The sequence below is a fragment of the Dipodomys spectabilis genome, unplaced genomic scaffold (assembly GCF_019054845.1).
Source record: "Dipodomys spectabilis isolate Male_0828 unplaced genomic scaffold, ASM1905484v1 ptg000411l, whole genome shotgun sequence".
NCBI classification, from domain to species: Eukaryota; Metazoa; Chordata; class Mammalia; order Rodentia; family Heteromyidae; genus Dipodomys; species Dipodomys spectabilis.
The window spans coordinates 1,054,183-1,070,371 of record NW_024871088.1 but is presented as its reverse complement, the minus strand read 5'-3'; the positions used below and the strand labels follow the sequence as shown (position 1 = coordinate 1,070,371).

General features: G+C 52.2%; 2 protein-coding genes across 2 annotated transcripts; both read right to left on the bottom strand.

Moving 5' to 3' along the window:
• Positions 1–1,283: 1,283 nt before the first annotated feature.
• Fam50a (family with sequence similarity 50 member A) lies at positions 1,284–8,317 on the bottom strand. The gene is made up of 13 exons (XM_042667476.1): positions 8,127–8,317; positions 6,282–6,366; positions 6,082–6,181; positions 5,472–5,617; positions 4,287–4,363; positions 4,093–4,159; positions 3,835–3,896; positions 3,595–3,671; positions 3,186–3,240; positions 2,957–3,005; positions 2,791–2,861; positions 2,529–2,639; positions 1,284–1,477 (listed from the first exon to the last, which is right to left on the bottom strand). Exons 1-13 carry the CDS (start codon positions 8,235–8,237, stop codon positions 1,469–1,471), a joined length of 1,020 nt encoding a protein of 339 aa, XP_042523410.1. The 5' UTR covers positions 8,238–8,317; the 3' UTR covers positions 1,284–1,468.
• Positions 8,318–9,097: 780 nt separating this feature from the next.
• On the bottom strand, positions 9,098–15,843 carry Gdi1 (GDP dissociation inhibitor 1). The gene is made up of 11 exons (XM_042667437.1): positions 15,685–15,843; positions 14,474–14,581; positions 14,239–14,338; positions 13,921–14,055; positions 13,067–13,265; positions 12,676–12,807; positions 11,587–11,686; positions 10,913–11,084; positions 10,299–10,443; positions 10,088–10,142; positions 9,098–10,007 (listed from the first exon to the last, which is right to left on the bottom strand). The coding sequence occupies exons 1-11, from the start codon at positions 15,727–15,729 to the stop codon at positions 9,855–9,857; spliced, it is 1,344 nt and encodes a 447-aa protein (XP_042523371.1). The 5' UTR covers positions 15,730–15,843; the 3' UTR covers positions 9,098–9,854.
• Between the last annotated feature and the right edge of the window lie 346 nt (positions 15,844–16,189).

Here is a 16,189-nt window from a genome sequence, read left to right as displayed (position 1 = left end):
AGTTAGTGAATCACTCTCCATTCCCCCTCCTGCTCCCCCCCCTCCCCCAGCCCAGATCAACACTTCTTTCTATGGAGTTACCTATCTGAACATCTCAAATAAATGGAACTGTTCTGTGTGTGTGTGTGTGTGTGTGTGTGTGTGTGTGTGTGTGTGTGATGTCTGTTATTTCACTTAATGTCTTCAGGTTGACCCAGTACCTTGCAACATGAATGGAGACTTCATTTTGAGTGCTAATAATATTCTATTACATGGATCTATGTTCATCAATTGGTGAAGATTTGGATTGTTTTCACCTTCTGGTTATTGTGTACAATGCTGCTAGAAACAATTGTGGGCAAATTTGTTGTTTTGTGTGTGTGTGTGTTTATGTATGTATGCTAGTACTGAGACTTGAACTCAAGAGCCTCCGCCCACAGCCTGGGATATTTTCTATCAAGCCTGGTCCACTACCACGAGAGCCAGACTTCCATTTCTGGCTTTTTGCTGGTTATTTAGAGTCTCTTAGATTTGTCAGTCAGGCCGACTGGGACCTGAGATCCTCAGATCTCAGCCTCTTGAGTAGCTAGGATTATAGATGTGAGACACCCGCATCTGGCTTTTTTTTCCCTTCTTGACAGCATCTCATACATAGCTTAGGCTGGCCTCAAACTATTGATCCTGCTGTTTTTTTGTTTTGTTTTGTTTTGTCTTTTTTTTTTTTTTTTGCGGTTGTGAGGCCTGAACTCTGGGCCTGGGCGCTGTCCCTCAGCTCTTCAGCTCAAGGCTAGCGCTCTACCACTTGAGCCACAGCGCCACTTCCGGCTTTTTTCTTATGTGGTGCTGAGGAGTCGAACCCAGGGCCTCATGCATGCAAGGCAAGCGCTCTACCACTGAGCCACCTTCCAAGCCATTTATGGTTATTTTTGAAAGTAGGAATGAAGAATCTTCCAAGTTTTATCTTTTTCAAGTGTTTGGGGTCTGGCATTTCCAAATGAATTTTAGGGTAAGTCTGAAATTTTGCTTTGGATTGTTCATTGCTATAGGAATATAATTGATTTTTTGGTGCCAGTACAGGGGCTGGGATTAATGCCTTATGTTCTCACTTGGCTTAGCTGTGCTCACGGCTGGATTGCAGGCGTGAGTTATGGGCATCTGGCTGGCATCTGGCTGCCTGCTCACACTTGTAACCCTCCTGCCTTAACCTCCTGAGTGGGCACCACCATGCCCAATAAAATAGTTTTATGTGAATGTTATCGCAATGAAAAAGTTTGTAAATAAAACACACTTTCTCACAATGCAGATACTACAGCTCTGACATAGACTTTATTGTAAAAGAAAAAGGCAGTAATAGCAACACCAGGTACCAGGATATGGACAACTTTCATCTTCAAAGCTGTGGCACAATCCCAGGAGAACTAGGCACCTGTAGTCCTGGAAACATGGGATTGTGCAGGGTAGAGCTGAGACCATGCCTCCTTGTGGATGCTCACCGGATCTGGTTGGAGGACAAGGGGGAGGTACAAGGAACAAGGAACATAAGACAGAAGCTAAGCAGGAGCTATCTGACATGTCACTTTGGGCTTTATTTATTTAACTTCCTTTAAAGGTCTGAGACCATGACTCAAAATCGGTACCTGATGCTTCTGTTCACTGGCTAGAAGTCTATCAACTGAGCCATACCTACCAGCCCCTCTTTTTTTTTTTTTTTCTTTTGGGTCTGGTCGTGGAGCCTGAATTCTGGGCCTAGGCACTGTCCCTCAGCTCTTCAGCTCAAGGCTAGCGCTCTACCACTTGAGCCACAGCGCCACTTCCGGATTTTTTCTTTTTTTGCTTATGTGGTGCTAAGGAATCAAACCCAGGGCCTCAGGCATGCAAGGCAAGCGCTCTACCACTGAGCCACCTTCCCAGCCCCCCCCACCCTATTTTTATTTTTATTTGGATTGTTCATTGTTCATCGTGGGGCTTGAACTCTGGGCTTGGGCACTGTCCCTTCACTCTTCAGCTCAAGGACAGTGCTCTACCGCTTGAGCCACAGCACCACTTCCAGTTTTCTAGTGGTTTATTGGAGATAAAAGTCTCACGGACTTTTCTGCCCAGGCTGGCTTTGAACCATGATCCTCAGATCTCAGCCTCCTGAGTAGCTAGGATGACAGGCGTGAGCCACCGGCATCCGGCTTTATTTGGATTTTTGTTAGTTCATTGGAGATTAGGAGTCGCATGCATTTACTTTCATACCCAGCTGGCTCTGAGCCATAAGCCTCTAATCTCAGCCTCCTGGGTACCTGGGATTATGGGTGTAAGCCTGGCTGGTTCTTTATCTTTTTTTCTTCCTCTAAGACAGTCTGTCTAGTTAGCCAAGGCTGGCTTCAAACTTGCAATCCTCTTGCATCAGCCTCCTACAGTTCTGGTTCTTTTGCAGGAAAAGGCGCCCACCCCACTGAGAAGCAGATTCAGTCTTGCCCTCCACCATGAGCTACCCAGGGCAGTACTGGGACCCCTCAGAGGGGCCTCCTGAGGCTCTGAGGCTCACTTCCCTGCCAGCTCACCGTGTACTTGTCCCACTTCTTCTCAGGGTCATAGGGCTCCCAACGGCTGGCAGGAAAGATGTGCTTGTTCTTCTCGTACCAGCTCCTCAACACCACTTTGCCTGCGTGTGACTAAGGAATGGAGAAGATTAGGCCTTGCTACTTGAGGTCAACCTCAAAAATCTCAGGTTCCTTCCTGAGCTTCATCTTCCCCAGGCTAAGGACACCTGCTCTACCAGACTCAAGGCACCTTTCTCTGCCCAGTGCCCTGGCATCACCGTACCTCATCCTTCTCCACAGTGGCATCGCTGAGCAGTCGCACATCATCATGAACATCAAAGTTAAAGAGTGGTCCTGCAGGAGACAGCAAGGTTATGCTATCTCCCCACATACTAGGCCCCACCTGTTGTGGGCGGGGGGTGGGGGGGATCTGAGCTAGAAGCACTCACCACTCTTTCCTCGGGCCTTAGTGACGATGAAGTCATAGAAGCTGTGATGCTAGAACATGAGGGCAGGAAGTCAGCTTCATGGCTCACCTCAACCTCTCTCACTGTCTGTACCCCCACCCTGCCCTCTATGACCAGCAGCCCTAGGAGAGCACAGAATCGTGTGGGACCTCTCCTTCAGATGCGCAGGCGTGCGGCACCCACTGTGTGACCCAGGGCCACCAGGACTCACATGGGGGATGATTAAGTCCTCCTTGATGTACATGAGCTGCTCCACCCCTGCTGACCTGAGGGAGAAACACAGGAGGGTATGGCCAACCAGAGCATCCCCAGGCAGTCACGGAGCAAGGGGCTGGGAGGAGGCAGCCAGAATACTCTGAGGGAGGCTCTTTGGCTCAGTGAGCCTGGGACGGGGCTCCAGTGTCCTCCACCTTTGGGCCACAGCTCCAAGGCAGGACGCTCCCACCTACGCTCTAGAGCAGGAAGGAAGAAAAAGGCATGTGACTGACTCTCCTCTCTGGGGAGCACAGTGCCCAGCATGCCACCTTCCCAGTTGGGAAGCAGTCCTCTTGGGTGTCGGATCGCCTGGCTGAAGCCATGGGTTGTGCTCATTTGCACACACAGGCTCACACCCCCCTTACCTAAGCTCACTGAAGTCTTTCCGCAGGATCTCAAGTGCCTTTTGCAGGAACTGCTGCATGGTGTTCCCCTTTTTCATCTATTGGTGGAGGGAGGGGGAAGGAAGACAAAAACCTGAAGCACCCTTGACCAGCCAGGGGCCTGGAGGCTCGCATCCTCCCTACTGTGCTCAGGACCCCAGCCGCTTCCAAAGGCATGATTGTCACTTCCACCAAACCCAAGGGAGGTCTGACACTGCCTACCTTCACTGTCCGCCGGTGCCCAGAGCCATCCCAGTAACTGAAGGTGATTTCGATTTCCTCACCTACAAAGCAGAGTTGCCTGTTGGGCTCCAGATCCAGGCACCACCCCCGCCAACCTCCCTGGTCCAGCTTCCACAGGCTCCAGCACGTAGCCAAGGGGATTGGTGGCAGAAGGACCACTTGGGCCTCAACCTTGTTCTCTTCCTGCCCCAGGACCCCAGGAGTAGGCCATTCTTGTCTATCACTGCCAGCACTCACTCTTGATTTTCTCCTGCTTGGCTTCCCACTCCTGTCGCAGCTCTTCCCGGAGCCGATTCTCTTCCTCCTAGGAAGAGAGAAAGCAGGTGAAGCAGTGAGGCTCAGGGTTGCCCCCCACTTCCTGAGCCAGAGCCTCATTCATGGCCAAGGACCAGGTCAGATCAATATCAGAGCCTGAGCCAGGCAGCCTTTACCTCCCGGTCTCGGTCAGGCAGGAAGCTTGTGTCCACATCTGGGTTTTTCCCCAGTTTCCTTTTCTTGGTGGTGATCTCTGGAGCAAAAGAAGCAAAGAATGTCAGCATTATTCTCAAAGTGGTTTTGATCTCAAGGACCCCCTTACAAGGGTCTCTCGGACCCTTAGGTGCCTAGAGCATGCTTTGAGAAGTGCTGACCTAGAAGACAAACATAAATTTTCAAAAAGGGTCCCACTATGGGGTTACTAAAATGAAATCTCCAGAGAGGAGGAAAAATCCCAAGAAGCCTCGCATGACAGCATATTCCCTGCATTTCACAGCAAGGACCTGTCTTAAACCAGTGACACATAGTGAAGTTGACAGGCTTTCTTCTAGGCCTGTGCAGTCCAAAATAGCAGCCTCATAGTGATATCCTTCTCTGTATAACTTACATAAGGTAATAGTAAACAAAATTGTAGTTCCTGCCGCACACAGCCCCTAGCACTAGACCTGAACCTATCTCAACAAGCTGCAATGGTAGTGTTTTTTATACAGCTGGGTTAAATACAATGTAGAAATTTCTGGTGAACTAACCAGGCACCTGTAATCGTAGCTACTCAGGAGGCTGAGATCTGAGGACCATGGATCGAAACCAGCCTAGGCAGGAAAGTCCATGAGACTCTTATCTCCAATTAACCACCAAAAAAGCCAGAAGTGGAGCTGTGGCTCAAGTGGTAGAGTGCCAGAGTGCCAGCCTTGAGCAGAAAAAAAGCCAAGCAAGAGCACAAGGCCTTGAGTTCAAGCTCCTGTACCAGCACACACAAGATAAAAATTTAAATGTATGGTGAACTATGGCCCCTATGGCAAGAGGGAAACATTTCTATTACTTCAGAAAGTTCAAGCAGCCAAACCTGGTCCAGACTACCCCAATCCAGTCTACATGACACATCCAGGGGCGGCTTCCAGACCTTTCTAGTCACCAGCCTCACTCCAACAACCTCTCACACAGGTGGCTCCCATGCAGGAGCTGTAGGGTATGCTCTAAATTTGTGACATCCCGTTCGATACTTGAGGGGAAGCCCACCGGTATCCTTTCAAGAAGGATACAGTCTTGGTCCCCTGTGCTCCTGTCCTGCTCCACAGTGAAGATACTTGTTCCTTTACAGCCAAAAGTCCTGGTGAAGCTGTGGTGGGCAAGGCCCTCACCTTCCCTTTCCAGCTCCTCCTCATATAAGGCCATCTCTTCTTCCTCTTCACCTCCCTCCTCTTCTTCCTCCAACGTGAAAGACAGGCTAGAGATCTTCCGCTTGGCCTCCTTCTTGCGCTCCTTCTCTCGAAGCTTCTCTAGCTTCCTACCAAAGTATGGGGAGCCATGAAACCCCATGCCTCCAGCCTAAGGTCCCTTCGCTGACCCAGGGCCACCTCTGGGTTCAGTATGGAGCCCACCCAGCACAGGCTGGATCCCTCCAGCACCTCAGAGGAATCCTGCCTTGAGTCCCTTCCAGCTAATAGGGAGAGTGCTGACCACCACACAGCACGCACAGAGGGCCATGGGAGGAATGGAAGAAAGAAGAACCGAGGCTGTGAAGGAACTTGGTGGAAGGAAAGGACACAGAGGGATACAAAGAAGGATTAGACAAGGAAAGTGAGGAAACTAGTATAGACCCAAACAAACGCTACACCTGTTCCCAGAGTAGAAATGGTGCTCCCCCATCCCCATGGAGAAGTCTAGTCTGCCCCTCCCCTAGGAGTTCCCAAGATGGAGCTGAATCTTGAGGAGAGGAGCTGCCACTGAGAGGCAAAGGAGAGAACCCACAGCTGCAGCTCCTTCGACTGCTCCTTCTTCGCTAGCTGCTTCTCCCGCTCCTTCACGAGTGCTTCCTGTTTGGCCTTCATGTCATTTAGGGTCACAAGACCTGTGAAGCAAGAAGACATGGAGGGAAGGATTGGACAACTAGGGCCAGCAAATGAGCATCCTCTGGGCATGAGAGAGGCTGGCATGTGCGCCCTGCTCACCCACGGTGCTAGACTTGAGCTCCGCCTCCACAGCATCATAGTGTGCAGAAAACTTCTTGTCAATGTTGGATTTCATTATGTTCTCCTGTAGGGGAGGGAGCATGCCAGTGAGGGCCACCCCACTGTGGAAATGACAGACGGCTGGGAACCTAGGTTCTAGTCCTGGATCTGACAGCAGGCATGCTATGGTGTAATCTTGGAAAAGATATGCCCCATGTCCCTCTCTCATTTGTAGGTAGAAGGGTCCGTGAGGTTGGCGGCTGGTGGGGGAGGGCACTTCCAGTGCCAACAGAGCCAGATGGGGTCATTCCCCATGGGTCCCTGAACTGCTCTAGCCCCTTCATGCTCTAGCTGGGGCTCAGAGCTCCCTCAGTGCATTACAACCATCAGTCCTACTTAAGTCTGGCCTTTTGTTTTCGGTGCCAGTCTGGGGCTTGAACTCATGGCCTGGGCAATGTCCCTAAGCTCTTTATGCTCAAGGCTAGTGTTCTGCTATTGAGCCACAGCTCTACTTTCAGCTTTTGGATGGTTAATTAGAGATAAGAGTCTCTCAGACTTTCCTGCCTCTGCTCGCTTCGAAGAGTGATCGTCAGATCTCAGCCTCCTAAGTAGCAAGGATTACAGGTAGGAGCCACTAGCACCTCACAACTGTAGACTTTTTCATACCAAGCCTTTAAAGTTGAAGCTTCTGAAACCCAAGATGGGTGGGTGGAGGAGGTCAGGAGAGCACAAAAGAGAAAAGAATGACTGAAGGGTACAGTCCTTCATATGTGATTTTCCTTCAGGTGTTGCCAACAGCTTCCTAGGAGCTCTCCTTCTCCTCAGACTAGCCATATTATGTATAGGTCCTTCTCTCACCAAGGTCTCTAAACCAAGTGATCAGAAGATAAAAAAAAAATACCTTCAACTTGCCAGAAACTCTCCACTTTCAATGGGGCCAGAGCTAGAAGACTTTGGTGTCAAGCATAAAACAAATCGGTGTCTCATGTCTGCAATCTTAACTCCTCAGGTAGGCTGAGATCTGAGGATCTCAGTTCAAAGCCAGCCCAGGCATGAAAGTCTGAGAGACTCTTATCTCCAGTGAACCCCAAGAAAACCAGGAGTGATGCTGGTCAAAGTGGCTGAGCGCTAGCCTTGAGCTGAAGAATTCAGGGGTAGCATCCAGGCCTGGAGTTCAAGTCCCATGACCTACCCCCGCCCCTCCAAAAAAAAAAAAGTAACCTGAGAGCTCGTTTCTTGGGCCTGGCTACCCACTTATCTGAGGTGAGGTAGGGGCCTGCTGCGCCCTGAAGCCCCAAACCTCTGGTGTGTTCATGTTCATGCTGAGGGCTCCTTGGTCCTGCATCACTCAGCCACTGTCATTAGCTCATCCCTATAGCACTGGACAGCCTCGCGCCTACCTTGGTGAACGCACAAAGGGTTACCCCTGGCTTCCTGTGGTATGTACTGGACACAGGTGGAGGTCTGGCTCTGAGGGCCGGAAACCTGAACCCAGGCAGCTGAGTACTGATGAAGGGCGCCAGGAGGCCCGTCCAGTTCTAGTGCCACCAATAAAACAGAGCCTTCTCCTGGAGAACTTTTATAGCTGTCTCACACTCTGATAGGGTCCAACTCTGGACCCATTTTCCAGATGAGACTGGCCGGCTAGCTTCTGTCACCTACTGGAGGTCTACAGGCAAGCGTCCCGCTCCTGACGCCGGCCCCGCCCACCAAGCTCTCCTAGCCTGTCGCCTGGGCTCTGCTACAACTAAATCTCGCGGTACCACCAGGGGGCTCGCGCGGCGCCACTAGGGGGCCCGCGCCGCACGCATGCCTGATCTGATGCTCCTGGGCCCCGGACCGCACCTCTGCAATCCGCTGCTTCATCTGCTCCATCTGCTCCCTCTGCTTCTCCCGCTTCTTCATCAGGTGCATGGCGCGACCTGCTTCGCTCGCGGCGCCCTTGTACTGAGCCATGGCGGCAGCTCCGGAGACTGTGACAGCGGCCTGTGTTGAGTCTTGGTGGTGGCAGCCCTTAAGTCAGCTGATGCGTGACGTCTGCCACCGGGAAATGCGCGGCCCCGCCTCACGCCCTCCTACTAGCACGTGACTAGAACACGTGATTCCTATAGCCTGAGAAGTTGGCAAGCTCCTCCTGCCTTTTTTTTTTTTTTTTGGTATGCCGGTCCTGGGGCTTGAATTCAGGACCTGGGCGCTGTCCCTGAGCTTCTTTCGCTCAAGGCCAGCCCTCTGCCACTTGAGCCACAGTGCCACTTCCGGCTTTTTGCTGGTTAATTGGAGTCAAAATTCTCAGATTTTCCTGCTGAGCTGCTTTGAAACTCCGATCTTCAGATCTCAGCCTTCTGAGTAGGTAGTATTACAGGCGTGAGCCACCGGCGCCCTGCCCTGCCTGGCCTCCTGATACAAGTCTATGCCCTAGGCTTCCTGCACTTCTGCTCCCTGATGTTAACCCTTATCCTAAGTGGACGCACCAGCACCCCTCCTTTATGGTTTTAAGGCTGGCCAATTATTTTTTGTTTTTGAAGTAGAGTCTCCCCATGTAGCTCAGCCTGGCCAATTCACAATCCTCCTGCATAACCCCCTCCCACCAGTGTTGGGATGGCAATGACACACTGCCACACACTGATGCCTCCTATTGACCCAGAGGCTAATTGTGCAAACACACACACACACCAGTTGTTGGTCCTCTTACTTTGCTTGCATTGACCTGAGGATGTAGTCCTGATTGATGCCAGTGACTAAGCCAGACCGCCAGCACAGGGAACCAAGGCCTTGCCAAGCACCTAATTTTTAGGAAATGAATCTAAAGATCCAGATTCAGGTTTCAAACAGTTTTATTGAGAGGTTTTGTTTCCTGTGAAACACACTAGAGTTTGGGGAAGGAGACACAGTCACTTTGCAAGATAAGGGTTTCCCACCACTATAAAGGAAAGGCATGGGGCAGGGCACGTGGGTCTGGGTCCATTTTCCCACCTCCTTCTGCTTTGCTCACATTTTTTTAGCAAGTACCAGAGAACACAAACACTAAGACAAGGAATAAAAACAGAAAGATCAACCTCCAAGGGGCCACACCTAAACCTCCCCTTTCCTAGGCTTGGCCAGGGCTGGAAGGGAATAGGGTAGCTCATTCGAACAGCCCCCAGGCTGCACCAGAAGGCTTCGGGCTCAGACAGGGCAGGCCAGTTAATAAATTAGAATAAATTAGGGGAAGGAATGCAATTTTGTGCTGGGAGGGCCCCTTCTCTCCCAACACGCAAGAGTTGGTGGGGGGGAGGCAGGGAGCATCTCCAAAGGCCACTACAGTGGGGGTAAGAGCAGTGCAGGCAGAAGTCAGCTTTTCCTCCACGTCCTTCCCAAACAGAGCAGAAGAATGGGGGAGGGGGAGGGAGACATACACAAGGAGAGGAATCCTCTTTTCCTAGGATAAGGAAGGGCCAAGAAAGAGGATGCTATCCAACTCCCATCTCCCAAACCATCGCTAAGGTTAAAGATTTGGTCAGTGAATCAATGAGGTGGGTGATGGGCATGTGGTGGGGGAAGCAGAGGATGCTGGGGCAGGGGAGGGCGGGGCAATCACTGGTCAGCTTCTCCAAAGACATCATTCTGTTTGCGCTTCATATTCTCAAAGTCGAAGGCCGAGCCAGCCATGCGTTTGTAGATGTCTTTGATGTCATTGCAGGTTGTCTCAAAGTGTGTAGTGGCATCATAGGAGCACGAGCAGAACACCTGCAAACAGCCCAGGGTGAGTCAGGGGACCAAGTCCCTGGGTGGGCAGCCAGAGCCAGGGCTGGGGATAGACTTCTTACCTGGCTCTCCGAACCGTCATCAATGGGCTCATACAAGTCACTGATTGCCACAAACCTGAGGGGGCAGACAAAGGGGAGGGGAATGGAGAAGACTCATCACAGGCCCTTGCCCTTCCTGATCTCCACACCTACCATTGAGGCTCCCCTCTCTCACCGCCCTTCTCCTCCTCCCTCCTCCCCTTCTCAGCCCCAGGTTCAGCCCAGCTCTCACTTCTGATCAATGGGCTCCAACAGCTCCAATGCTGGCTCAACCTCCTTTTCTGGCTCTGCAGTCTCCACTGTGGTGCTGGCAATGGCAATGTACTTGCCCTGGGCGGCCACGTTGTGTGCGTAGGAGATCATGCACACGTAGATGTCTGGCCAGAGAAAACAGCTACATGTAAAGAAGGGTCCTAGGGGCTGGATAGGATTCTGGCCCACTGGCCCCTCCCCAGAGCCACAGAGCATCAAAGCTGTCACTCTCATGGAGTGTTATGGGTCAAGCCATCCTATCCCTAGGGATTGTCACAGTAACTGCAACTTGTTTCCTTACAAGATGGCACAGGAAGCCCCAAAGCTGATAGGGGGAACACAACCACCCTGAAGAGTGATGGACTGGAACTGGGAAGGTGGCTTAGTGGTAGTGCATGCCTAGCATGCTATGAAGCCCTGGGTTCCATTCCTCAGTATCACATAAACAGAAGAAGCCCGAAGTGGTGCTGTGGCTCAAGTGGTAAAGTGCTAGCCCTGAGCACAGAGAGGCTCTGGGACAGCGCCCAGGCTTGAGTTCAAACCCCAGGACTGGCAAACAAACAAACAGGTAAGTTATGTTCTGGTCTGGCCTACCTGACTTCCTGTTAACCTGGTTCTGAGGGATGATGATTTGGCAGGAATTGGCATCATTGGTGTTCTTGATGGGGTGGCTGAGGATACAGATGATGCGGATCACCTGGCCAGCTTTCCGCACACGGTCTGGGATATAGCTGGGGTCACAGATCAGCTGCTTGCAGCGGGCCACCTGTGAAGGCACCACAAACCTTGTTCTTGTTGGATCACTCCTTGTCCTGGGTGGCAGTAGGTCTGACCCACAAGGAGAACAGGTAGTGTTCCTGTGCTGTCACCACTGCTACTCCTATAATACATGGCCCTTCTCTGCAGCCTCAGCACTGTTTTGCTGGGGCCATGATCAATAATGCTTTGGAGTTTTGTTTGTTTTGAAGACAATATTTCACTATGTATCCTACCTGGCCTCTAACTCACAATACTCCTTGCCTCAGCCTAGGCTCAGGAACATTATTTTCTTGATGATAGACATAGCATGGGGCTTTTGAGAAGTACCTCTTGCCAAGAGGAAAGGCTATGCAGACTTCCTTTGGAATATCTAGTTCTCCACTCTGAGGTCCTTGGGGCTGAGCATCAGCAGACACAGCAGCCTTCGGGCTCCTTGGGAACAGAGTCCCAAAGCAGGTGACCAAACTCTTCCCCAAGCACAGTAACATCACTGCACATGGAAGGCTTACCTCTCCCTCAGACTTCACGCCTACCACCTTGCCATTCTCCATGATGATGTCATCCACAGGTTTGTTCAGCATGTATGTTCCCCCATAGATGGCACTCAATCTGTAGGAAGGAGATGATAGCAGAATCCCACTCCCAGGAACAACAGGGACCAATTCCACTGCACCCTACCCACCCACCACTGAGGTATAAAAAAGACTGCCCCACCCGGACGCTGGTGGCTCACAACTGTAATCCTAACTACTCAGGAGCCTGAAATGTGAAGATCCTGATTCAAAGCCAGCCTGGGTGGGAAAGCCCGTGAAACGTTAATCTCTAATTACCCAACAGAAAACTGGAAGTGGTGCTGTGGCTTCAAGTGCTAGAGCAGTAGACTTAAGCACAAATAGGCTCAGGGACAGTGCCCAGGCCCAGAGTTCAAGCCCCACAACCACCACCACCAACAAAAAAGAAGCAGGAGGAAGTCAGAAAATCCAGTAGTTCATCCCAGATTTCTCACTGCTATAAACTCAGGAGCCATCTCCAGCTTCTTTGGAGCTTCTACCCAGAATATTCTGCAAAGGGTTAGTGAGGGTAGCATGAAGGAACAATTCCACAAGAAATGGCCCAGGGCTGAGAAGTTGGCTTAGTGGTAGAGTGCTCGCCTTGCATGCTTAAGGCCCTGGGTTCGATTCCTCAGCACCACATAAGCAAAAAAAAAAAAAAAAAAAGCCGGAAGTGGCGCTGTGGCTCAAGTGGTAGAGTGCTAGCTCAAGTGGTAGAGTGCTAGCTGAAGAGCTGAGGGACAGCACCCAGGCCAAGAGTTCAGGCCCCACGACCGGACCCAAAAAAAAAAAAAAGAAAGAAAAAATGGCCCAGTGCTACTGCTTCCAGAAGCTGAGCAAGCCATCTCCATGGAGAACTGTCTTTGACTCTGCACTTCAACACACTAGGGTTGTGCCCCGCCCCCCATCACCCAGGAATGAAGAGAAGGAAATGAAGATCACAAAGAACCAAGTATGAAACGCTACAGGAATGCTCAAAGAGCCCATTTCCATTTTCGGCCTTAGTCCTAAGTAATCATGTCAACTGAAACAAAAGTTTGTCTTCACCTGGCAAAGCCCTGGGGAAGCTCACCCAGGCCATAGAGTGGGTATAAATATGGGCTCTTGCCATATCGGGCCAATGACTCGCTGTACAACTTGATGCGGTTGATAGTCTCAAGACAGGGCTGATCCAAGTAGCTGGAGGATAGGAGTCAGGGAAGAGGCTCAGCAGCAGCATCTGTACACACCCTAACCCAGGCAGCTGCACAGCCTTCCCACCCCCCACACGGGCTGGGAAAGATGTGGAGTGAATGCAGGGAAGGATGGAAAGGCAACGTGTGAGCCTGCAGTGAACACAAGGTACATGCAGGGGGGAGAGCAGGTGCTGCAGGCAGGTGTGGGGAGGGCAGGGTGTGGGAGAGGCAAGTGGGTTCCCGCCACACCAGCTTCCCCTCACTCATCAGTGCGGTAGAGTGCCAATGCGTGGCCAGTGAAGTCGATGACATCCTGGCCCAGGTCAAACTTCCGGTAGACATCACGCATGCTGGTAGTCTGGGGGTCAACACCTTCAAAGGTCTTGGGGTCATTCTCATCAAAGTTTGCCACAAATACCAGGAACTTGCGGAAGCGTCGTTTTTCAAACATGCCCATCAGATCTATAGAGGGAATCATGAGACTCTGCACCACTTGACAAACCCCCACCGGGGCAGTCTAAGAAAGAAGGTGCCATGGGGCTGGGAAGGTGGCTCAGTGGTAGAGTGCTTGCCTTGCATGCATGAGGCCCTGGGTTCAATTCCTCAACACTACATACACAGAAAAAAGCCGGAAGCGGCACTGTGGCTCAAGTGGTAGAGCGCTAGCCTTGAGCTGAAGAGCTGAGGGACAGTTCCTAGGCCCAGAGTTCAGCCCCCACAACCGACAAAAAAAAAAGAGGGCCCCCTAGCTCCTACCTGAGCTCTTCACATGACCTGAGGTTAATCTCTCTACTGTTCTTTGCCTCACTTTACCTATCTGCATAAAGAGGGGATTGGGCAGGACAAAGTTCTCCCAGCTCTACCACTTGGAGATATTTTGAGATCAAGGGGAACCTTTGCCAAAAGCTGACATTTTTTAAAAAAGGATTCCACCCGCTTCCCTGCTCCCCCCCCCACCAGTGTTGCCTCTACTTGTAGGTTTGCTTGCTGGCAACCTGCTGTGCCAACCAAGAACAATAGAGGAACTGCAAAGCAAGTGGCCTGTGGTAACTACACGTGCAGAATGTGACCTTGGGCAAAGGGAAGCTTGGCTCTGGCTCAGAGGGCCCATACTCACTAGAAGCCAAGGCCTCAGTCTCAGTGGATGGCACTTTGTAGATCTTGCCTCCCTTGTAGACAAAGCTGCCCTCAACCACCTTGAAGTCCAAGTAGCGAGTCACTTCTGTGTACAGTAGCATCTTTACCAGCTGCCCTGTGGGAGGATGAGGAGTGGGGAGAAGCAACATCAACATGGCTCCCTCTGGCAGCTCTCACTGATCTGACTGCCCGTGCTCTGGAGCCTGCTTTCCTTTGGTCCTCCCAGCGCCCTCCCCCCCCCCCCCCCCCCCCCCGCCCCGTCCTCTCCCCACTCCAATATCTCCTTTATCTTCCTCACCATTGGCCATGAGGAATTTGGGGATCAGGTCAACGTTCCAGTCTCGACCCCGGCCCATGGCCTCAGGGGGCCCCTCCAGCAACTGGAAACGCTTATAAAGCTGTAAACAGAAGGGGAAAAAAAGAGAAAAACCTCAAGGACTACCCTTCCTACATTCCTGTTGAGAACTTGAGGAGCTGCTCTGACCCATGCCCCTGTGAGAGGTTGAATCTGGGCCTTGAATAAGCAGTCTTACCTCCTCCAGAGGTGTGATGGAGGAGCTCTCTCCCCCATAGTAGGGGTTGCGGTCCATGTGCAGCACCTTCTTTCCGTTCACAGACATGATGCCTGACAGGATGCATTCCTGGGGGAGGAGTGACATTTGCTGCTGTTAACTCCCTCCTGCCCATGTTCCTATCAGCAGCTTTGATTTGTGCCTCACCACAAACCAGCCAAATGGACGGCTCTTTCAACACAACCCCACCCGGTTCACTACTGAAATTAGGAGCAATAAATCACTTCCTCTGAGCACAATCTCCTTTATAATGCTGCTGAGCAAAGAGGTGAAGAGAAGCGAAGCAATGGAAGCTCTGAGGGAGAGAAAACACGCAGCAGACACAAGCACAGTCTTCTAGCATCAAGCTGCAAGAAAGTCATCTACTTAGAGGAGCACAAAAAGACAGATAAAAGACAGGGAGCCAAGGGTAAAGACCCATCCCCACCTCAAAGGGCAAGTGAAAGGGAAGTGATGATTAGGTCAGTCCTTGAAATCTCAGGCCCCACCCTGGGCTGCTTTTCAAAGGGCAGGAGCTCCTGGCTGTGCCTTCTGGGCCATATTCATGGGGAAAGTGTCTGGGTCCAGAATGAGGGAGATGAATCTCAGGGGAGCAAGCCAAAATGGGGGTTGGAAAAAAAGAGAAAGATAAACAACCCGTACAGTAACTGTCACTAACTCAAGGACAAAGGCTGCAGATACTATTCAGCCTGAGGTCTCCATAGGAAACCTGGGTGGGGGAGTAGGAATGTGGTTACTGTTGCAGCTTCTGGAACGTTCTCTGGGTGCCTGCCCCCCCCTCCCCCCAGAGAGGCAAGATGAAGGCCAACCCAGGCAAGGCCCTCAACCCTCGCGGCTTCAGACCTCATCCCCACCGAGATGAACACAAGATGGAAGGGGATGATGGGAGGGGATGTCAAGCAGCTGATGGGTGGGGGCTAGGTGGGCGGGGTCTGGGGGCTTCGAGTGGAGTGGGGGGTGAGTTTTCTCGTCCAACAGGCCAAGGTAAGAAGGACGGGAGGGGGTTTGGAAGAGGGCGGCCTGCGACGGACCCTATTCAGGGACATGGTAGCGGAAACCCGAATGGAACATAGCAATAATGGGGAAGATGGGTCCCGCGGCCGAGGTCCGCACGGCCGTCGGAGGTGGAGAGGGAGTGATGTGCTGCGAAGAGCGCTTAAGGTTTCACTTACAGTAAGGCCGGTCCCCAACACGATCACATCGTATTCCTCGTCCATGGTCAGGCTTCGGTGCCAGTGTCCGTGTCAGTGCCAGCGCCCGCTCGGCTCCACCTCCTCCTTTACCACAGCTGCCGTTACCGACTCCGCCGCCGCCGCACTGAACCAAAGATGGCGGCGCCGGGCCGTCACCGGACCCCTCCGCCGCGTCAAAGAGTCCCGTCCTTTCCCCGCGACCAGTCCCTCCTCACAGGGGCCACAGCTTTCCCTCTTTGTCTCCTAAAAGGACTACTAGCGTCTGGCTCCCAGCACTAGCTCAGTTATGCCGGCGATGCCACTCGCTGAGGGTCCAGACAGGTGTGGGGCGGGGCGGACTGGTGGTCAGTGCTGCGCCCCACGAGGGATCCTTGCGCGGGAGCCGCGCGCGCCCCGCCCCGCCCCGCCCCGCCCGGCGCGCGCCTGTTACGTCCCCTGGGAGATTCGGCGCGGCCCCGTAGGCTGGACGCGCGCCGCTGCCGCA